General features: G+C 43.8%; 1 protein-coding gene across 1 annotated transcript in view; it reads left to right on the top strand.

Annotated features, from left to right (window-relative positions):
- The window catches only part of LOC125887526 (anoctamin-1-like), a 147223-nt gene that overhangs the window by 40574 nt on the left and 86635 nt on the right, over positions 1 to 20014 (top strand). The window contains exons 6-9 of the mRNA XM_049574418.1: positions 6008 to 6056; positions 12465 to 12520; positions 13649 to 13690; positions 17165 to 17229. Of these exons, the coding sequence (XP_049430375.1) occupies positions 6008 to 6056; positions 12465 to 12520; positions 13649 to 13690; positions 17165 to 17229 (212 nt within the window). The remainder of the gene's footprint in view (positions 1 to 6007; positions 6057 to 12464; positions 12521 to 13648; positions 13691 to 17164; positions 17230 to 20014) is intronic.

Genomic DNA, 20014 nt, shown 5'->3' with positions numbered 1-20014 from the left:
CGTTTCGACGCTACTGCGTCTTCTTCAGAGTCAAAAACCGAATGAAATTATTAGTTTTTGTTGGCCCAGGGTCAAAGGTCAAGGTTGCTGTGACAGTGACTCATGACCACAATATCTCAGGAACAGCTTGAGGGAATTTCTTCCAATTTGGCACCAAGTCTCATTGATGAAATGAATAGATTTTGGTGGTCATTGGTCAAACATCAAGAATTCATATGCTAATTATGACAAAAGTTCACACAAATGTCTAATAGACCCTTTTACTGTTAGTAAACATTATGACATTTTTGGTGGGCGGGGCTTACCTGGAGGCAAAACAATTCTCCAGACATTAGCTAGTGGTAGCTAGCGAGTTCTTTTGGCTTGTGTTAGACAGTGAAGGAAGATGATATGAGTGGTGCGTGCAGACATACTCATCCAAGTGCCGGAGCGTACTCTGGAGATAACTGTACTGTTCGTAGCAATGGTCTAATGTAGCATTCGGTTATCCAGAGCACCGCACTCTGTCTGTGGAGACATAGTAGCAGAGCACTGAGCAGGATGAATGTGTGATAAATTTAATTAATTCATATAGAAATGTGAAGCTCCGTTTCTTTGACCAACAGGGCCCTCATTTTAGTGTAGAGCATCAGACTGAATTTACAAACGCACCATGTCAGGTTACTCACTCTCCGGGACCACCAGTGTTACTTGAATAAGTAAACACTGACCTACGGGACCAGACTGGCCGACCAGTATGCTCTCATACAGTGGATGGATGATTTGACAGGATTGCTGAAGGTGGGATGGCCGATTTTGTGGTTGATTACTATGCCAATTTTTCAAAGGAGGACGGCACTTCAACGGTTTCCTCCAGTTTGTTTTGCTATTGAGCTAATGTTAGCTAATACACTAAAATGTTAGCGTTACAGAGAAATCCAACATTCCTCTTAATACCTCCCCAATTTCTGATTATGTGGACATGATAACCCTTAATACACATAACATTATTCATCCCTGCAACAGGAAATACTTTCCCCCTAACCTGATGTGAAGTGTGCGCTGCACATGTGAGCATTTTTGATGATCGCCTCCGTCCACTCCTTTTGTCTTATGCATTTAGCCATAGTTGTCTTTGTTTTTGTTGACGGGCAGTGTCGGGAGGTATGTACTAAAATTTAAGTTTCAAGCCATGACTCCTACTATTCTGGCTCCCAATAACACAACAAGACGACATTTTAAGACTCCTGTGTGGCCTACAGCCCTGTGGCGGTGAGTCGTGTTTTGCCTCCAGCTAACAAACTGACATCATTGTGAGGGTCTATAGGATAAAATAATTAAGTGATGACATTTTATATCCAATAGGTCAAAGGTCAGCTTTACTATGACATCGTAATATTCTGCATAAAACACTTTTCTGGCCATTATTCAGCATCATATCTCAGAAACAGATGGTGAAATATCTGGTCAGATACTGAATTGGTGACACTAATCTTGGGTGTCCACATTGGAAGTTGTGCTGATTGTATGGATCTTCTGTGCTGCTGGGGGGAAGATGTGTGTGAAACAACCAGGCATACAACCGCAGGGCGGTAATTCTAGTTTCGTTTTTAATCATTCATGAACTTGCACCCCATCTGCATCATGTTCCATATGCATATGAGACCAAATGCTACTTCTTACAATTAAAAAAAAAAAAAGAACTTAAATGAATTAAATAGCCGTCCGTCCGTCTGTCGTTCTCCGCTTATCCGGGTCGCGGGGGCAGCAGCCTCAGCAAAGAAGCCCAGACAGCCCTCTCCCCAGCCACCTCCGTCAGCTCTTCCGAGGGAACCCCGAGGCGTTCCCACGCCAGCCGGGCGATGTCAGTTGACAGCTCTGCTCCTCTCTTCACCCAAGTGTCCAGAACATATGGTCGCAGGTCAAATGATACGACTACAAAGTCAATCATTGACCTGCGACCTAGGCTGTTCTGGTGCCACGTGCACCGATGGACATCCTTATGCTCGAACATGGTGTTAGTTATGGCCAAACTGCGACCCGCACAGAAGTCCAATAACTGCACACCACTCGGGTTCAGATCGGGCATGCCGTTCCTCCCAGTCACACCCCTCCAGGTCCTGCTGTCATTGCCCACGTGAGCGTTGAAATCCCCCAGCAGAACAATGGAGTCCCCGGTCGGGGCACTGTCCAGCACCCGTCCCAGGGACTCCAAAAAGGGCGGGTACTCTGAACTGCTGTTCATCGCATAAGCGCAGACAACAATCAGGACCCGTTCCCCAACCCGAAGGCGCAGGGACGCAGCCCTTTCGTCCACTGGGGTGAACCCCAACGTACAGGCAGAGAGTCTGGGGGCTATCAGAAAGCCCACCCCGGCCCTCTGCCTCTCACCCGGAGCAACTCCAGCAAAGGAGAGAGTCCAACCCCTCTCAAGGACTTGGGTTCCAGAGCCGGAACTATGTGTTGAGGTGAGGCCGACTATATCTAGCCAGTAGCGCTCAACCTCTTCCACAAGCTCCGGCTCCTTCCCCGCCAGAGAGGTGACATTCCATGTCCCAAGAGCCAACTTCTGTAGCCGAGGATCGGACCACCAAGGCCCCCGCCTTGGTCTGCTGCCCGATCCACACTGCACTGAACCCTTCTGGATCCCACTGCGGGTGGTGGGCCTGCAGGGGGACGAGCCCATGTAGCAGGTTCGGGCTGGGCCCGGCTGGACCCCATGGGCGAAGGCCCGGCCACCAGACGCTCACCCACGGGCCCCAGCCCCAGGCCTGGCTCCAGGGTGGGGCCCTGGTAACCCTCCAGGCTGGGTACGCCAACTCTTGTTATTTTCCATCATGAAGGGTCTTTTGAACCGTTCTTTGTCTGACCCTTCGCCCAGAACCAATCTGCCATGGGAAACCCTACCAGGGGCGAAATGCCCCCGACAGCAAAGCTCCTAGGGTCACCAGAGGTGAGGGGAGCCATCAGGCTGAAGAAGTAGGCCTACAGGGCATGGTTGGTCTGTGGATCTCCAGAAGCAGCTGACGGGTACCGGCGGGTCAAGCGGAGCAGCAGCGGCAGTCGCGGAGGCAAAAACTCGGGCGTGGGAGGAGTTTGGTGAGGCCATGGAGAAAGACTATCGATCGGCTCCAAAGAGGTGCTGGCAAACCGTCCGGCGCCTCGGGAGGGAAGGCAGCAACTTGCTCACATTGTTTACAGTGGGGGCGGGGAGCTGCTGACGTCAACTGGGAACATTGTTGGGCGGTGGAAGGAATACTTTGAGGAGCTCCTCAATCCCATCAACACGTATTCCAGTGAGGAAACAGAGCTGGGGGTCTCGGGGGCAGGTCGTCCAATTTCTGGGGCAGAAGTCGCCGAGGTAGTGAAGCAACTACGCGGCGGCAGAGCCCCGGGGGTGGACGAGATTCGCCCTGGATATCTCAAGGCTCTGGATGTTGTAGGGCTGTCCTGGCTGACACGCCTCTGCAACATTCCGTGGACATCGGGGGCAGTGCCTCTGGAGTGGCAGACCGGGGTGGTGGTCCCCATCTGCAAGAAAGGGGACCAGAGGGTGTGTTCCAACTACAGGGGGATTACACTCCTCAGCCTACCTGGTAAGGTCTACGCCAGGGTGCTGGAGAAGAGGGTCTGGTCGATAGTTGAACCTTGGATTGAGGAGGAGCAATGTGGTTTTCGTCCCGGACGCGGAACCGTGGACCAGCTCTTTACCCTCGCCAGGGTGCTGGAGGGAGGGTGGGAGTTCGCCCAACCAGTCCACATGTGTTTTGTGGATTTGGAGAAGGCTTACGACCATGTCCCCAGGGGCATCCTGTGGGGGGTGCTCCGGGAGTATGGGGTTGGTGGCCCTTTGCTAAGGGTCATCCAGTCCCTGTACCGAAGGAGAACGAGTCTGGTTCGCGTGGCAGGCGGTAAGTTGGACCTGTTCCCGGTGAGGGTTGGATTCCGCCAGGGCTACCCTTTGTCACCGGTTCTGTTCATAACTTTCATGGACTGAATTTCTAGGCGCAGCCGAGTGGTGGAGGGTGTTAGGTTCAGTGACGGGAGGATCTCGTCCCTGCTCTTTGCGGATGACGTGGTCCTCCTAGCTCCATTGAACAGTGACCTCCAGCTCTTGCTGGGACGGTTCGCAGTTCGAGTGTGAAGCGGCTGGGATGAGAATCAGCACCTCCAAGTCTGAGGCCATGGTCCTCAGCCGGAAAAGGGTGGATTGCCCACTCCAGGTCGGGGGGGAGGTCCTGCCTCAGGTGGAAGAGTTTAAGTATCTCGGGATCTTGTTCACGAGTGAGGGTAGGATGGAGCAGGAGATTGACAGGTGGATTGGGGCGGCGTCAGCAGTGATGCGGGCACTTAACCGGTCCGTTGTGGTGAAATGGGAGCTTAGCCAGAAAGCGAAGCTCTTGATCGATCTACATTCCAGCCCTCACCTATGGTCACGAGCTCTGGGTCATGACCGAAAGAACGAGATCGCGAGTACAAGCGGCCGAATTAAATAGCATCAAAATAAAAACAAAGTCTGTTGCTGGCCCCCAGCAGAAAAGAAAATTGGCAGTCAGGCCTCCAGGCCCCATCAAAAGATACTTGCCACCTGGCCTAACAACTGTTCTGGGGGAAACTGGCTGTTGAACAATCACCACAGCTCAAAAGGAAACTGAGCACCGCATGGCAACTTTTTGTTGTTCATGATGAGGGGAGGGGTTATCACCTCTGTCATGGCATAACACTTCACCATTTATCACATTTCAGCCAACAAACGAGTGCACAGACAGTCACAATGGACAGTATGGTATTGTATAGGTTGTGTAGCCATCCCTGAATATGTATGCATTTATGGTATTTATGTAAAATATTAGCTTTTACTCTAAGTCCCACAGAGGTCATGCACTCTCAACTGTCTGAACCACTCAAGTTTTGAACAGAAACCACCATGTATTTGGTTAAGCTTATTATTGCTATTACAGATAGGTGCTTTATCATTGTTTTATTGTGGTGTCTATAAGGGTGCTTTCAGACCTAACCTCTTTGGTCCAAAACAAAGTCAGGTCAGTTTGCGTGGTTAGTACAGTTCATTTGGACTGGTGTTACAGTTGTCAGTCGAACCCTGGTGTGGACCAAACAACAAAACAAGGCTGAACAAGGTGGATCTCAGTCCGCTTCCAAATGGACTCTGGTGCGGGTTGTTCGTGTTGTGAAAGAAAACAAACCAACCACAGGATTTTATGATAGCAGATGTGATTTTAGCAGGATTTCAACAACTAAACCAATAATAAATCCATCTGCTGATCCTGATATCTGTCTGCGATCTCATAAGTGATCCTGATAAAGGCCATGTATATCCCATACCCTATTTATGCTAATGCATACATGTAACCATGGTAACACTGTGCACAGCAGTGAGGGTATTTTCCCTGGTTAAGGGCTGTGATAACTTCCATCACTGTTTCTGGCTGTTTAGCTTGTCGGTTCACTATGTCCATTAAAAAGTGTGTGACAGTGATGCCACAGTATTAAACCTTGAATCATTACTGTACAAGACACCTTCTTTTCATCCTGTCTCTACGTTAGTCATTATTCATAACGTGACTGATTTGCAGTCTAATAATAGCCTATTAATAATGCTTACAATCACTTATTTTTCCATGAGCTCTTTGTGAAAATAAAAAACGGAGATATTAACACTTTAGAACCATTAAAGTGCTGCTGCAGAAACCTTTGTCAGTTACCAGAGTTTAATTGCCACACATGGGTACTGATGATGCAGGAAAAACTGTCCAATTAACGAGTTACCTGTTAGTCGGTAGAACTTCATGTTTACTCCTCTTGGTTCATATGTAAAAAGTCAGTGAAAACAGACACCGAATGAAAACTGAAATGCAATGATGTATCATTTTTTCCCTCTGGTGCGACCAAATTAACCCAACTACAGGTGTGAAAGCACCCTAAGTCATTCTTGAATGTTTTTTATGAATATTTTCTTCTGTTGCATTGCAAATTAAGTTTAGTTCTTCTGTTTTTTATTGCCTTTCAGGTCTTTGAAATACTAAAAAGAACAAAATGCAAGGCCAAGTACAGCATGGGTAAGTCTGGATCTCTGTCTATCTCAGAGGCCTTGTGTTGACTGACCACTTTAATACTCAATGTCTTGTCTTGTTTTTAAAATGATCGAGTCTAGTGATTTGAACCAGATGGGCGTGGGTTAAGTTGAAATCACAGAAAATAAATTTAGAAAGTTATGTTATTTCAACAGTAGCTATTCTGTCCATGATGGATAGTGGTAGGTTGATCCAACACCCTTGCCCCCTGTGCAGCGTGAAGCTTTGTGGTGTTTGCCCATTGGTGATGAAAGTGGTTAAAGGTGATGTGTAGCTACAGAATCTTGATGCAGTTGATAAATGATTCCTCAATGCCAAATTTGTCTCTACCAAAGGCTTTTTTGGCATCCAGGGTGGCTATGATGGTCCCTGACTTTAACAGCAACCCAGTCTCACTCTGAAGTCACTGAAATCTAGCACTTGGCCAGTGACTTCCAGCATTAGGGGTCCAACAGCCACCTACACCTGGGAGTGTGATGTTTGCTTCCTGTAAGATCCTAAAGCCAAACCCTGTTCTATGTTCCTAAACTCAACCACATGCTTTTGTTGCCCAAATCCACAGGTGTGTTGGCAAAACATAACCACGTGCATTTGTCACTGAAGGAAAAAAAACGTCAGTTTGCAGTGTTGTACCGACGTAGTGCTTTTCTTTTGAAAGAGACTGCATACAAACTGTACATTTCCTGTGAAAACAGAAGTATATTTTGAAAACAGACAATGCATGTAACAAGCAGAAATTGAAATGGCGTCCCAGAACGTCAACAACAAACGCACCCAGGGTATGTTTCACATTGTATATTTACGTGGAAAGTCCATGACCAAATGTCGATATGCAATGAGGTCAGAGTGAGAATGTGTTGGTTATAGTGATGAACAATGCATTAAATTAATGCTGTGTGTGTGTTACAGAGGAGTAACTGCCTTTTATAAACCTGAGTCTGATCTGAATGGATTATGGATGTAGTGACTTTTTCTGTCCTGTGAATTAATTTCTATATCCACGCTCATGAGAGAAATGGGAAGGTAACTTGATAGCAAAGTTGGGTCTTTGTCAGGCTTTAGGAGGAGTGAAATTGTGGCTGCGTTCATGTTTGCTGGAAGTCTTGAATTTGCTTTCATTTCCGTTATTAGTGTTTGAATACTGTTGCTAGAATGGACTGCTTATAGAACTCAGCAGGGAAACTACTGGGTCCAGGTGCTCTGTTATTTGGGGCAATTAAAAGTTCACCCTGTGTCACTGGTTAACCAAGTATGTTAGGTTGTTCTTTACTAAGCTATGGTAAGTCAATAAGGCTGAAAAATTACTTGATGTCTAAAACCTTCCTTAATGTACATAAGCCGGTGTTGTCTATGTCCACCTGCAGCTCTGCCAATAATTTGGTCTTTGGATCAGTAGCTGTCAGCTGGAAATGGGACTAGATCGATTGCTGCTAGCTTAGCAAGGTTTGTTTTTAGCCTGGTGGTTAGACTAGCCAATTGCAATTCTGTCAAGGATTTTTAGGAATTCTGCCTTTGGATTTTACTCTCCTATTCCCATGCTGAGTGTATGGACAGTACTCACTCCAGTTGTGGGCTCTCCACTTAAGAGACTGAATTAGGATGCTGCTAGTTTGCCTGGTTTGTTTTTAGCCTGGTGACTAGTTTGTGCCTGTCACTTCTTCACTGAGGATTTCAAGCTTCTAGCACTTTTATGGAATTTTAATCTTTTACTCCCCACTATCCCTGGATGCCTACCTCCTAACTAGTGTAATCCCTGGAGAAAGTGGGGGTAACTCTTGAAGTATGCATAGCTCCTCGTTCATCTCTAAGATCAGGTCAGATCTCTCATTTCGGTCTTTCTCCAGTGTCAGGCTGACCTCTGCTCTTGGCTATCCTCGTTAGAGTACCCCGAGCTAACCAGTCTACCAACTGAGGTAACACACTTGTTCGACCTGGCTGTTCCATGTGGGCCTCGTGGTTGACAGCAATAATAGACGCTCCCTTCCCCTCTATGATTCCCAGGATGATTCCACCATTTTGGAGCTGTCTAACTTCTTTGCTCCTCTGGTTGATGTACCAATGTCACCTTCACTGCTGCTGAGTAGAGGTTGTGCTGAAGGGAATTGCAAAGCTGGTATTATTCCAAATGGCTCAGATCATCGTGCAATTACTCAAGCACTGGCATGCCTCTCCATCTGACAAGTGCCCTCGAGTGTGTCTCTCCTCTGCAATGGAGCTTCTGCCCCAACACCTAGAGCTCCAGCTAGCGTGCCTGGCCATCGTCCCTCCAGCCAGGTGGCTGCACCACTGGATCTGCCAAGCATTACTGGCACTGATGCTAACTGGGCTAGCCTGTTTAGCACGGCTTGTCAGCTTCCACCAAAACTAGCCTTCTACAACAGTGGTGTGGTAAGCAGCAATCCAGAGATTTTGATTGTAGGTGATTCTGTCATTAGGTGTTTGACTCTCCCTGGTGCTATTACCCATTGTACCTCCGGTGGCAAGGTTGTCAATTTAATTGAACTCATTCAGACTCTCACTGACCTGCATCCCACTGTTAACATTGTTTTACAAATGTGGGAATGAATGATGTCATGGCTAGAAATTCCAGCAAATCACATGCGGACCTTGAGTCTCTGTGCCATACAATTGAGAGTCTGGGTAAATGTTTTCTGTTGTCCGACCCCATTCCAACTCTCTCCAAAAGCTTTGAACATTTTAGTTGACGCTTTAGTCTACGTCACTGGATAAAAAAAACTTCTGCTCTGCTGCAGGATATGACTTCTAACTTTGATTACTTCTGGACTAAAACAAGCCTGTACAGAGCGGATAGTGTATACCAACAGAAAAGGCACCAAGCAGCACAAATTTCATCCAGTAGCATTTTCATCCTGATATGCACTCCGGCAAGACTCGATCCAGTCTTCTGTGTCTCCCACTAACACATCAACTATAAACTGTGTGAATCCTACCACAGAGTGCTTTGACTCTCATATAGTCTAAGTGTGTGCTGAGTAAGTGGAATCGTCAACCTTAATTAACAGTTCCACTCACTCAGCACACACTTTAAACATGACTCTTCTCAATGTCCGATCCCTTACTAATAGAATCTTCATTGTTAATAATATTATAGTTAATAATATTATAAAATCTTATCAACTTGATTGTGTTTTACTCACTGAGACCTGGCTTGATGAAACTGGTAGTTAGGAGCTGATTGAAGGTTCAATGTCTAAATTTCATTTTCACACTGTACCAGGTCTAACAAGAAGGGGTGGAGGTGTTGCTGCTATTTTTTTCAGATACTTTATCATGTAAAAGCATAACACTTGGTTATTTTTCTACATTTGAATATGTAGTTTTAATAATCAGATCTGTATATCCCTGTCAAAGGCTCACAGTTTACTGCCCTCCTAGACTCAATAAAGGCTTTTCACCTGAATTTGGAGAACTTTTATCCAAAATTACTGTTGAATATGACTCAATTTTTATTTCTGATGATTTTAACATTCATGTTGATAACTCTGATGATTATTTTGCTAACCAGTTCGCTGACATGTTGTCGGCCTTTGAGCTCATACAACACATTGCTTGGCCTACACATAATCAAGGTCACACTCTTAAGCAAGTTATTTGTAAAGGCCTTGATATAACCCCATAGTGCATACTACAGTAGATGGATTTAAGATTTAAGATCACTTTTGTATTGTTTTAATACTACTCTAATGACCAAATATGAACCTGGTTTAAAATTAGTCAAAAGACGGGCCATCTGTGCTACATCGTACAGATTTATTGCTAGATATACTAACTCTGTTAGGTGTAGCAGGGTACAGTCTTTTGTAATGCCTTTTTTGTCATTGTACTTTAACCTGTCATCTTTGTGTGACAGTTTGGTAAATAATTTCAGCATTTCAGTCATGGCCGGATTACCCAATGGGCTTTATGGGCACAGGAAGGGGCACAGCTATGGGCCCAGCCAGAATGGGAGAAAACTACTGTGTAATGTTTTTCCCCCTAAATCCCTCCTCTTCAAATTTCAAATAAATGACACCATGTATAACCAATAAAAATCATGCTGATATATACATACATACATACATATATATATATATATATATATATATATATATATATATATATGTGTATATAGATATATATATATTTTACCTAAATAGAATGATTTAATTGGTCAAATGCAAGTGTGGAAACCATGGTAACAGGCTGCTCCGCCTCTGCCCCTACACGACTGTTGTCAGCCATAGCGGTGATAAGAGGGTGAAAGATGAGCAAAACAAGTGGTTGTACCAAACATAAGAGGAGCAAAGAAAAGGAGGAGGGGGAGGCAACTTTTTTTAAAAACGTGTGCCTTCCATCCAAACTTTCTTCCTCAAACGAAGCCAGGAGAATCAGGGTGAAGATTCTCTGGAGTTGGAGAACACCGTGCAAGCTAAGCTAGCAAACCGGGAGCCGGAGCCGGAGCCGGAGGAAGATGCCACAGGAAGCCCGCCACAACCTTCAACGGTAGCCAGCTGCAGTCACAGCACCGGCAGCTAGTGGATGTAGAAAGTGTCGGACCCGGCGTTGTGGGGTGAAGTGAGTGAAAACGCACGAGCTGTACTTACTGATCGTGGACCTGCAGCCTTCGATAACCGCACGAGCAGATACCCAGCATCAACTCGTGATGGCGGTTTGGGCGGTAAAGTGCGCTCCTTCACTAACGATCTGCTGTACAGCCCTCTACAAAATGGAGAAAAACTTTTCTGTGACTGGATCACCTATTCACCATCCACAGGTAGCTTAATATTTTATGCTTTGCTTGCATGCTCTTTTCAACGAAGAAAACCCAGTTTGTCAGTGGCTACTCTGACTGGAAACACCCCGAACGTCTGCGGGATCACGAGAAAAACACAGAGCACTGTAGCCGCATGCTGGCGTTGCTTCGGCAAATGGCGCAGACAACCATTCACATCTACATACAATTTAGAGTTATCAATTGACCTAATCCCCAATCTGCATTTCAAGGTGGGGTGCTCGGAGAGTACCCACGCTGACACGGGGAGAACATGCATCCGCTCAGAAGGGCTCCCACACCCGGGATCGAACCGGGAACCCGCTTGCTGTGAGGCGACAGTGCTAACCACCACACCACCGTGCTGTTTTGTATTCTTTTTTTATTACCAGTAAATGAGAGTAGAGATAATAAAGAAGAAGGAGACAGAAAAAGAGAGACATCCCTCAGAGAGCCAAAGACAGGACACAAAGATCATTTGGAGACAGAGCAAAAAAGCCATATTAACAGGTATGTGTATGTGGGTTTGTGTGTGAATTATGGAAGATTCTGAATCCACAATCTGGACTTGTGGAGGCGAAGCAGTTTGTGTTTTCAAATGCTAATGAGTAACAATATAAGCTGATTTCTTGATATTGTTGCTTGGCGAGGAAAGCATTGTTGCAATTATGTGTAAATCCTGTATGATGGAGGATATCTGCAGGTATCGATTTTGTCCTTCTTTGTGATCATATACAGTGACTGTGCCCTGTCAGTGTAAATCCTGTATACATTACAGGTGTTTCCAACAAATAGCAGTCCATAATACAAAACATTTTGGATAGTCCAGTGGGTTGTGTTGTTTTTGCTGCTGATAAGATTGTTGGTAAACAGACTCATTGCAGTGAGTGTTTTGCTGCTTTATTAACCTATATGATGCAGTGCGTATAGGTCTTTTTGGTTTTAAACATAATATGAGCGAGACTAAGCTGTAACATTAGGCAGGCCTAAGCCGAGCCCCCTCCTCCACTACAGTTTTCAGAGGTTTTCTTTACGGGAGTCAGGTAGAAGTTACCAAATTTCATTTCATTTAATTTAACCTTTATTTTAACAGGGAGGTCCATTGAGAGCGAGCTCTCTTTCTCAAGGACACCCTGAATGTACCACAAAAATGCACAATTACAGAGTTAACAGAGTTAAATACAATATATAAAAATACATGCAATAAATAAAATAAAAATTGCGTAAATAAAGACCTAACTTCATCCCAAGGGCTCAACTGTGCTCAGAGTATGAATGTAAAATGCCTCTCTGCAGAGCAGTAAGTTAATAATGTATTCTTTTCTTTACCCCAGAACTTTGGTGATGGTGCAGAGCAGTGGCTAGCTTAAGTTTTTAATCCTAAAGCACACATCTTTGGCTTTCCATCATTTGGATTTTGTAACACTAATCAGCTGGCATGAATTGTGATACCAACTTATCTTCAATAAGCTGAAATAGGTCAACAAAATCAAAGCTCACGAAGTTTAACACATACATGACTTAAATGTAAAATAATTCCAAGGGCTACAAGCCTCATTGACTCTACTGAGGAAGGACCTAAATGGAAACCACATCAACACCTATTTGTTTTCCCTCTGCAGGTATCACCAGTCTGCTGGGTTCTGGTGTCTATACAGCAGCCTACCCTCTTCATGATGTGAGTAATACTAATCCTGGCATTAATAGATTATTATAATAGGTGGTACTAGTTCTAAGTCATGTTTATATGCTTGTATTTTGAAGCTGTTATACAATCGGTCACATTTGTGTTATCACTAGAAGATGAAGTGAAAAGTAAGGGTGGGCTGATTGATCTTGAAATATCAATGCTCTCGATACTACATTTAATTTTGAAGATTGATCCTTATGTCAAAAGGATAGATACTAAAAAAGGGCATCTCTCTTCTATGTTGTACATATTTGTATTTCAATAGTAAAACTGCAAAAACATTCCGTTGTGAATACATCTAGTGAATGTACTCTTTGCCTCTCCGCTGATTTTGTATTGCCTGCACTCAAACAACTTACCTGAGATCCAGCAGTTTTTAGTTTCACTTTCACCCAATGTTGGCAATAGGAGGATGGTAAGACCACCTCCCAGCTCTCCCGTTTACTGCTGTGGGCTGACGCGAACCCGTAATTGTACAGCAAATACAATAGCGTGCACATCTGCATGACCGTAGCTGTCCACGGACATTCAATGCAAATAGTATGTCCAAGCCTGACTAGTTTTATCCAACACATAGTAGCAGTGATGACTTAATGAAAGAGGAAAAAACATGAGAAAGAGAACTTGGAGCTGCAACCGAAGTAGGAAGGAAACATCTCAGCATCCACACCTCTGACACAGAGACAGAGTTCACTGGCAGTCCAGGTATATAGTAGCCTAGTGAAATAAATATTCTAGTCAAATCAGATCTTCATCACTGGTTAATGTTACATTTTCACACTGTAATATTTCTCATCCGTTGTTGTTACTTAAGCAGACTGGTTATGTACCTCATAAATTATTACACACTGCTTTCACTCCCACATAAAAAAGCCACTTTAAACAATAAAAAGTAGCATAACAATATCGATATTGGTGATTCTGGCCCTGTATTATTTGATACTGGATCAAAACCTTGTTGTATCGCCCACACCTAGTGAAAAGATGTCAAAACTAGAAAACTACTGTAGCTCAGCATTTCGTCCTACTAGTCCATGTCAGATGATTAAATCTGGTTTACAGCCCTGTCTCAGTGTGCACAGTAACTAGCTTTAGTGTTTCTCTTTCCTTTTTCAGGGAGATATTAATGAGGAGAGCGCAGAGCCCAATGACAGAAAGGTGAGACAGTTGTTTCTAATGGAGACCAGTATAAAAGTCTTTACAGACTCTTTACAGGCTTTGCACATGTACAAATGCACATTATTTTGTCACCACTTCAGCTTTCACCTTGGAACACAAACAAATTGGGCCTGCTTGAGCATGATTTTATTTCTCTTGCTATTTAACCCATGTAGATCACCTGCTGCTGGCGTGCATAAGTGCTCTATGAATGCTTTTATCTTCTAACATGTGGAATCCTCCGTAGCCTTGTGAGACCAAATAATTGCAAATCAAAGGTCTACTTTGCTACCTTTATATCCGTCCATCTCCAGAATCAATTTCCATACTCAAGTCTATTTTCCTTGCTGACATTTTTAACAGTTAACAGATGATACACAAATTGGGATAAAAACATGTTTCAAACTTTGAGAAGATGAATGCTGTTATTGTCCAGGTTATTCTGTTCTAGGTGTTTTGGTATATTCTCAGGGGTGAAAGTAGTTTTAAATTCTTGCAGGTACTATTACCAAAACCTTCACTGCTTCATATTGTTCACCTCTCCTCGCTTCATTTGTTTATAAAAATGTGTTTCAAAAACCAAATAAACAAATAAAAACATTTCAATATTTTACTGTACCTGTATGGAGTAGAAAGAAATTAAAAACACTTCACGTGTAGAGTAAAATATTTGTTTTAATGTTTAGGGTGCTGGCATGTATGAAACATTAATGAACACTTAGTACCATGCATGTCATTATTTTCTTTTTCTCTTTTCCTCTTCACCTATTTTTCGTTGTAAAAAACATTGATCAACGTCCGCAATAAACTATTTAAATATTTACTATTTAAATCACGCTGACAGCGTTTGAGCCAACCACAAGAATGTGTGGAATTTCGTTGGTTTCATTTATTGTTTGTCCTGTCCCGGTGCAAACGGCATTTTTTGACGTCCATGGTCCAGTTGTGGAAAAATCAAACGTCTCAGTACAGGAAGTAGACGCGCAGAGTGAAATCCTTGATCGTTAGCTCACACGTTCAAGCTGTTCTCTGTGTTGTTGAAATTACAGACCTGCCAACCTGTACGCATTTTGCGTACCAGGCACGCATTTTGACATCAATGTACGCTGGTACGATTTGATGCTCTAAAAGTACGCATATCACTCGATCGCGCATTTCGCCGGTTTCAGTGTATTTGTCTATGCAAGATGTCACTCAAGTTGATACCCGGTGAATATAGGCGCGTAGGCGGAACGAAAAGATTTCGGCCAATCGGATTGCTGCATATTACAGTTAGCTCTTATTAGCTCCTCACCGTCAGCTCAGACCGGAGTTACCGCGTGTTCAGTCTGGTAGACGGTATCACCTTCTCATGCCCGTTTAAGAAATCTCACTCCACCACCAAGTCCTTTTTTATTTATTTTTTCACGCCCTCTAGTGTGTTCACTTGTGTGTGTGTGTGTGTGTGTGTGTGTGTGTGTGTGTGTGTGCGTGTGCGCACCCAATGGGGCCAAACTCCGCCGTGCGCGATACAGAGAGCAGGGGAGGATTGTAAACGCGCGACCATGTAGAGACAGAAATGACACGCTGTCTGTAAATAAGATAAATAACATAAGGCTATTTAGTTTGTTTAATGAAAGGACAAGGAATAGACCTGTTCTATAGGAAAGGTTACCTTAAGTGACTTCTTTGTGATCTGGCACTATATAGAAAATAAAATTAAATAAAATTAACTTGACCTTCAAGGGGGGGCGGGTGCCCCCTAATAAAATGGTAGGGCAAACACTGAAGTAAATAGTGTCAAAGTCGCCTGTTGTCGATACATTGCTGGTGAGAATTGTACCAAGGTAAGCAAATTGCAGACAAATTTACATTCAACTGTGTTATGAAACCATGTGCCCTGCCTGAATAACTATAACACACTTATGATAAAAAGACGTTTTGTTTGATGAGTCTGCTGAATTTCTATAAGAAAAAAACAAGGCAATAAGAAGAGAGTAGTTCTAATAGGTGTCGTACTACACAAGAACATGATGAGGAATGCTAATTTAATGCACTTGTCTATGATCTATTATCTATTTCTGTATGAAATTGCATGAAAATAGGATTTCGCCATGTGATGTTTCAAAATCTTCTCGGGGGAGAACCCCCCGAATCCCACTTGAAATCTTTCTTTTTGTCACAACAGGACATATTACTGTATTTTTTAAGCAGATGATCAATACTACCATCAGATTGATGAAATTGACCTTGATCTGCGCCATAAAACAAATATTGGGCGTCTATGGACCTATGTGGGGCTGAGGCCTATAGATATGAATATGTAAATGTACGCTCATTTCTTCTGTTTGCCACATGTGCATATTGACTTTTATGGGTAAAAAAAAAAAAAAAAAAAAGTGCCGCCGTGTCCACATATGTTCATGACCACGCATGAGTGTCTGGTAAGGTGGTACTCGTAACCTTTCTTCAAGGTTGGCAGGTCTGAAATTAAACAAAATAACCTGGAACATATCTGCTTATTATGCTACTGATTTTAATTGGGATATTTTTTGATGAACTGAATGACATTTAACAGTGTTGCACGTCTCGAAGGCTGGGCTCATATCTCCCAGTGGAGGGGCTGGGGGAGAGAGGGAGATGACCGGACAGCGCGGCTCCGTTGAGCATGGACCAAAACACAGCACGGACAGTTCAGAAGCAATTCAGAACGAGTTAAAAGCAATTAATAAACAGACAAAGTGGTGTTTAAAGCTGCATATATTGCTAGCAGATCTATTTTCTGGCCTAAAGTGCAGCCTTGACTGGTTCTGAATGTGGGCTTTAGCAGGCAGCCGCTCTCTCCTCTTCCTGGTACTGTATACCGCCACTGAATCTTTAAGTGGTAGTACCAGACCGTACCAGCTTACTTTCATCCCTGTATATTCTGCCATAATAGTTGAATAATAACAGTATAACTGTGGTGACATTTTATATTTTTCTTAAAATGTGAAAGAAAAACATCCAAACCAACAGTGATTAATCCTACTAACAAGTGTTGTGTGTATTTAAAGCCTGATATATCTTCTTCCTCTGTGCCACAGAACTCCATTATAAACACCAGTATAAACACATCAGTGATCCACATCAGTCCCACATACATCATTCTGCTTCTAAGAATACTCACTAGCGTACCACATGTTGATTAATCCACTGCTGAAAATAGTCCCCCACAAATACACTATTTATGACATATTTATAATTACATTAAATCAACAGCCAGTAGCACAGTTTAAAGTTTTCAGCATGTGATTTTAGTTAAAGACGTATACCCAGTCAAATGATGTAAATGACAGGGAACCTTCTCCAGGCCATTTGTGTTTGTCATATGAACTGTAAATCCAGTGGCTTATCCAACTTGCATGGTTCTGAACACAGTTCACAGAAACAGAAAAAGGAAGGCATGACCAAACTTGACAAACAATGCAACAAAATACTGTTTACTGTCTTCCACAGCTGTTGTATGAAGAGTGGGCCAACTACAGTGTTTTCTACAAGTACCAGCCCATTGGACTTGTACGGTAAGGACATATTTCTTAACTGTCAATCTTCCTTGGTTACAGCTCTGATATCAAAGTCCCCCTACTATTTAACAGCCAGGACTTTCATTTTCAAGGACCGTAATTCCAGCTCATTAAATTGTACTTATTACACGGCTCTATTGAATGCTGTATTCTGATTGGTCAGTCGCGGCATTCAGCGGTCTGATATTACTGTGTAATGACTGTTGCTAGTAGCAACGGTCATTACACAGTTGCTATGTAGCCCAGCGTTGAAGTGAAGTGGCTGATTTTAACATTTCTTTTAACTTATTTGGAGAGTAGCTATAAGGATTTTGAGGAATGGAATGCCGCTGAAGAATAAGAATACGGACTTTCTCTGCCAAAAACAAAAGAACACGGATTTGAATACGCACTCGGCAGTCATGCTTAATGACATTTTACGCGAGTTTTATGCCTCGGTTCAGTCCACTAAGCCTGGGTGAGTACAAAACTTTCACCAAAAGTTGTCAAATCCGGTCGGTTTTAATGCACTTCGCGGAGGCAGACAACATTATTTATTTAACTGATAATTAGCCGTGTAATAAGCGGGATAATGTATAATGAGCCCGTCGGGTTCTATTCCCCTGTCAGGAGTTATTTTCCCAGTATTCACCGGCTCATTATACATTATCCCTTACATATTAAACCTGTATATCATATACTAACTTGTAACATACCCATAATTATATAACACAGTGTAATCCTTGATACTGCACCTAGATGGCACCAAATTCAGAAATGTTCTAATACTGCACATAGTGGGTTTAGATAAGAAGGTTAGGGAATTTTAAACTTCATACAGTCCCTCCAGGATTCATGGGCTGTTTTTGTGATTGTTGTGGCCTGAAATGTCTGATTTCACAGCAGCTCCTCTAAAAAAATAGCAATGCCTGTTGCAATGTTTTTATGACTCAGTGCTGGTGACAGCCGTGGCTGGAAGCATTATGTTTTCAGGTTGTCCGTCCGTTGTACATACGTCTGTACCTCCGCACATAAATAGGTAGGGACGTACGTTCGTCCCATTCTTGTGAATGCGATATCTCAAGAACAGCTTGAGGGAATTTTTCCAAGTTTTGCAAGAATGTTCACTTGGGCCCAATAATTAACTGAGTAGTTTTTGATAGCGATAGGTCAAAGGTCAAGGTAACTGTGACCTTGTCTGTCTCATTCTTGTGAACGTGATATCTCAAGAATACATCAAGGACACACCAGTGGACAGGCCATAGGTTATGACCAGGTCCAGGGTGTGTCCTCTGTTGTGAGTTGGCTGTGTGCGGGTTGTTTAAAATCCATGCAGGTTAAAAGGTTTAAAAATTCTCTGAACACTGGATCAGATGTATTATCAACATGTAAATTAAAATCACCAGTTATTAAAATTCTGTTATAGGTGGTGTGTATGATTGATAATAGTTCTGAGAATTCACTGATAAAAGAGGTGGAATGGTGGGGTGGTCTGTAAACGGTGATACAAAGAATAGGAGGACTGCTAAAAACAAAGGCATGGTACACAAATGATGTGTAGCTGTTAAAAGAAACTTTAGTGTATTTTTGGTGACTGAAGCAGTTCCACCTCCTCCTGTTTTACTTTTTCTAGTAGAAAATAAAAAATTAAAATTTGGTGGGCAAGCCTCGGTTAGCATAACTGGTCTATCAGTGCCAAGCCATGTCTCTGTTAAAAGAATACAGTCCAACTTGTTATCTAAAATCAAGTCATTTATGATAAAAGTTTTATTTAAAAGACAGCGCACGTTCAGCACGGCCAAGTTAATGTTTGTGCTGAACGTGTGCTCATCGTCACAATGTAGTGAGTGTGAAGCAGGTGTGACAGGAACTGAGATTTTTGGGTTGCTATTGGTCCATGGTGGGGACCATCAGCCCTGACCGGGGGCCGGTTCCAAAATAAGTTAAAATTGTCGATAAAAGTAAATCCATAAGTGCTACAGGCAGCCTGGGTCCAGGAATTGAGGGCGAGGAGCCTGCTGAAGCATTCTGTACCGCGGGACAGTGTTGGCAGGGGACCTTTCCACAGTTTTTTAAAAGGTTAAAAAGAGCAACAAAATTCATTTTTGTCAGCTGTGATTGATTGCCGGGAGATAGCCCAAATGAAAAATTAGCCGGTTTATGGAGGAAGGGGCTGAATGAAGCAGTTCGGGAAGTTTGTCAAGGGACCGTGGCTCCAGGAAAACAGTGAGGCAGGAGCTACGGCGACTCAGCAGTCCTGGCCCCGGCAGGAGGATCGTCACCCGGCTGTGGGAGAGGAGTCCCCCAGAGCGTCTCAGTACAGCCTCCTTTAGGAACCTCCGACATGGTCTCCGGTCCTCAACAGGTGCCAGCGAGGAAGACGCGGATCCATCCGTGCAGAGCGCTGCAGGAGTACCACTGGTCGGTGGAGAGGGAGCCACAGCGCCGTTAGACACCGAGGCAGACCCCTCCAAGCGGGGGGCGTCTGGATCAGCACCGGCCGGCGGGGAAGGAGCCCGATGCCAAGGCGCTGTAGCTGTTTGACAGGCTGAGGCACGGAAGTGAGGCAGCACAGTCAAGGGCTCTCTTACCCTGCCGACCACCTCCACCCAGGACCACCAGCGACTCGGTGTTGAGCTTGAGGACGGTGGAGGCCGAGCAGTGGGATCCCAGTGTACCGTGTCATGAAGGGCCGCTGTGAGTGAGGTGATCTTGAGTAACTGTTCATGAGCCACCTCCTGGAGGGTGGTCAGCATGGAGGATTTGTCATTTAGCTCACCAAAGAGCCGGTGAATGTTCTCTT

Source organism: Epinephelus fuscoguttatus, linkage group LG4 (assembly GCF_011397635.1).
Source record: "Epinephelus fuscoguttatus linkage group LG4, E.fuscoguttatus.final_Chr_v1".
NCBI classification, from domain to species: domain Eukaryota; kingdom Metazoa; phylum Chordata; class Actinopteri; order Perciformes; family Serranidae; genus Epinephelus; species Epinephelus fuscoguttatus.
Note: the sequence above shows the minus strand (reverse complement) of the source record. Positions and strands in the feature narration are given on the sequence as shown.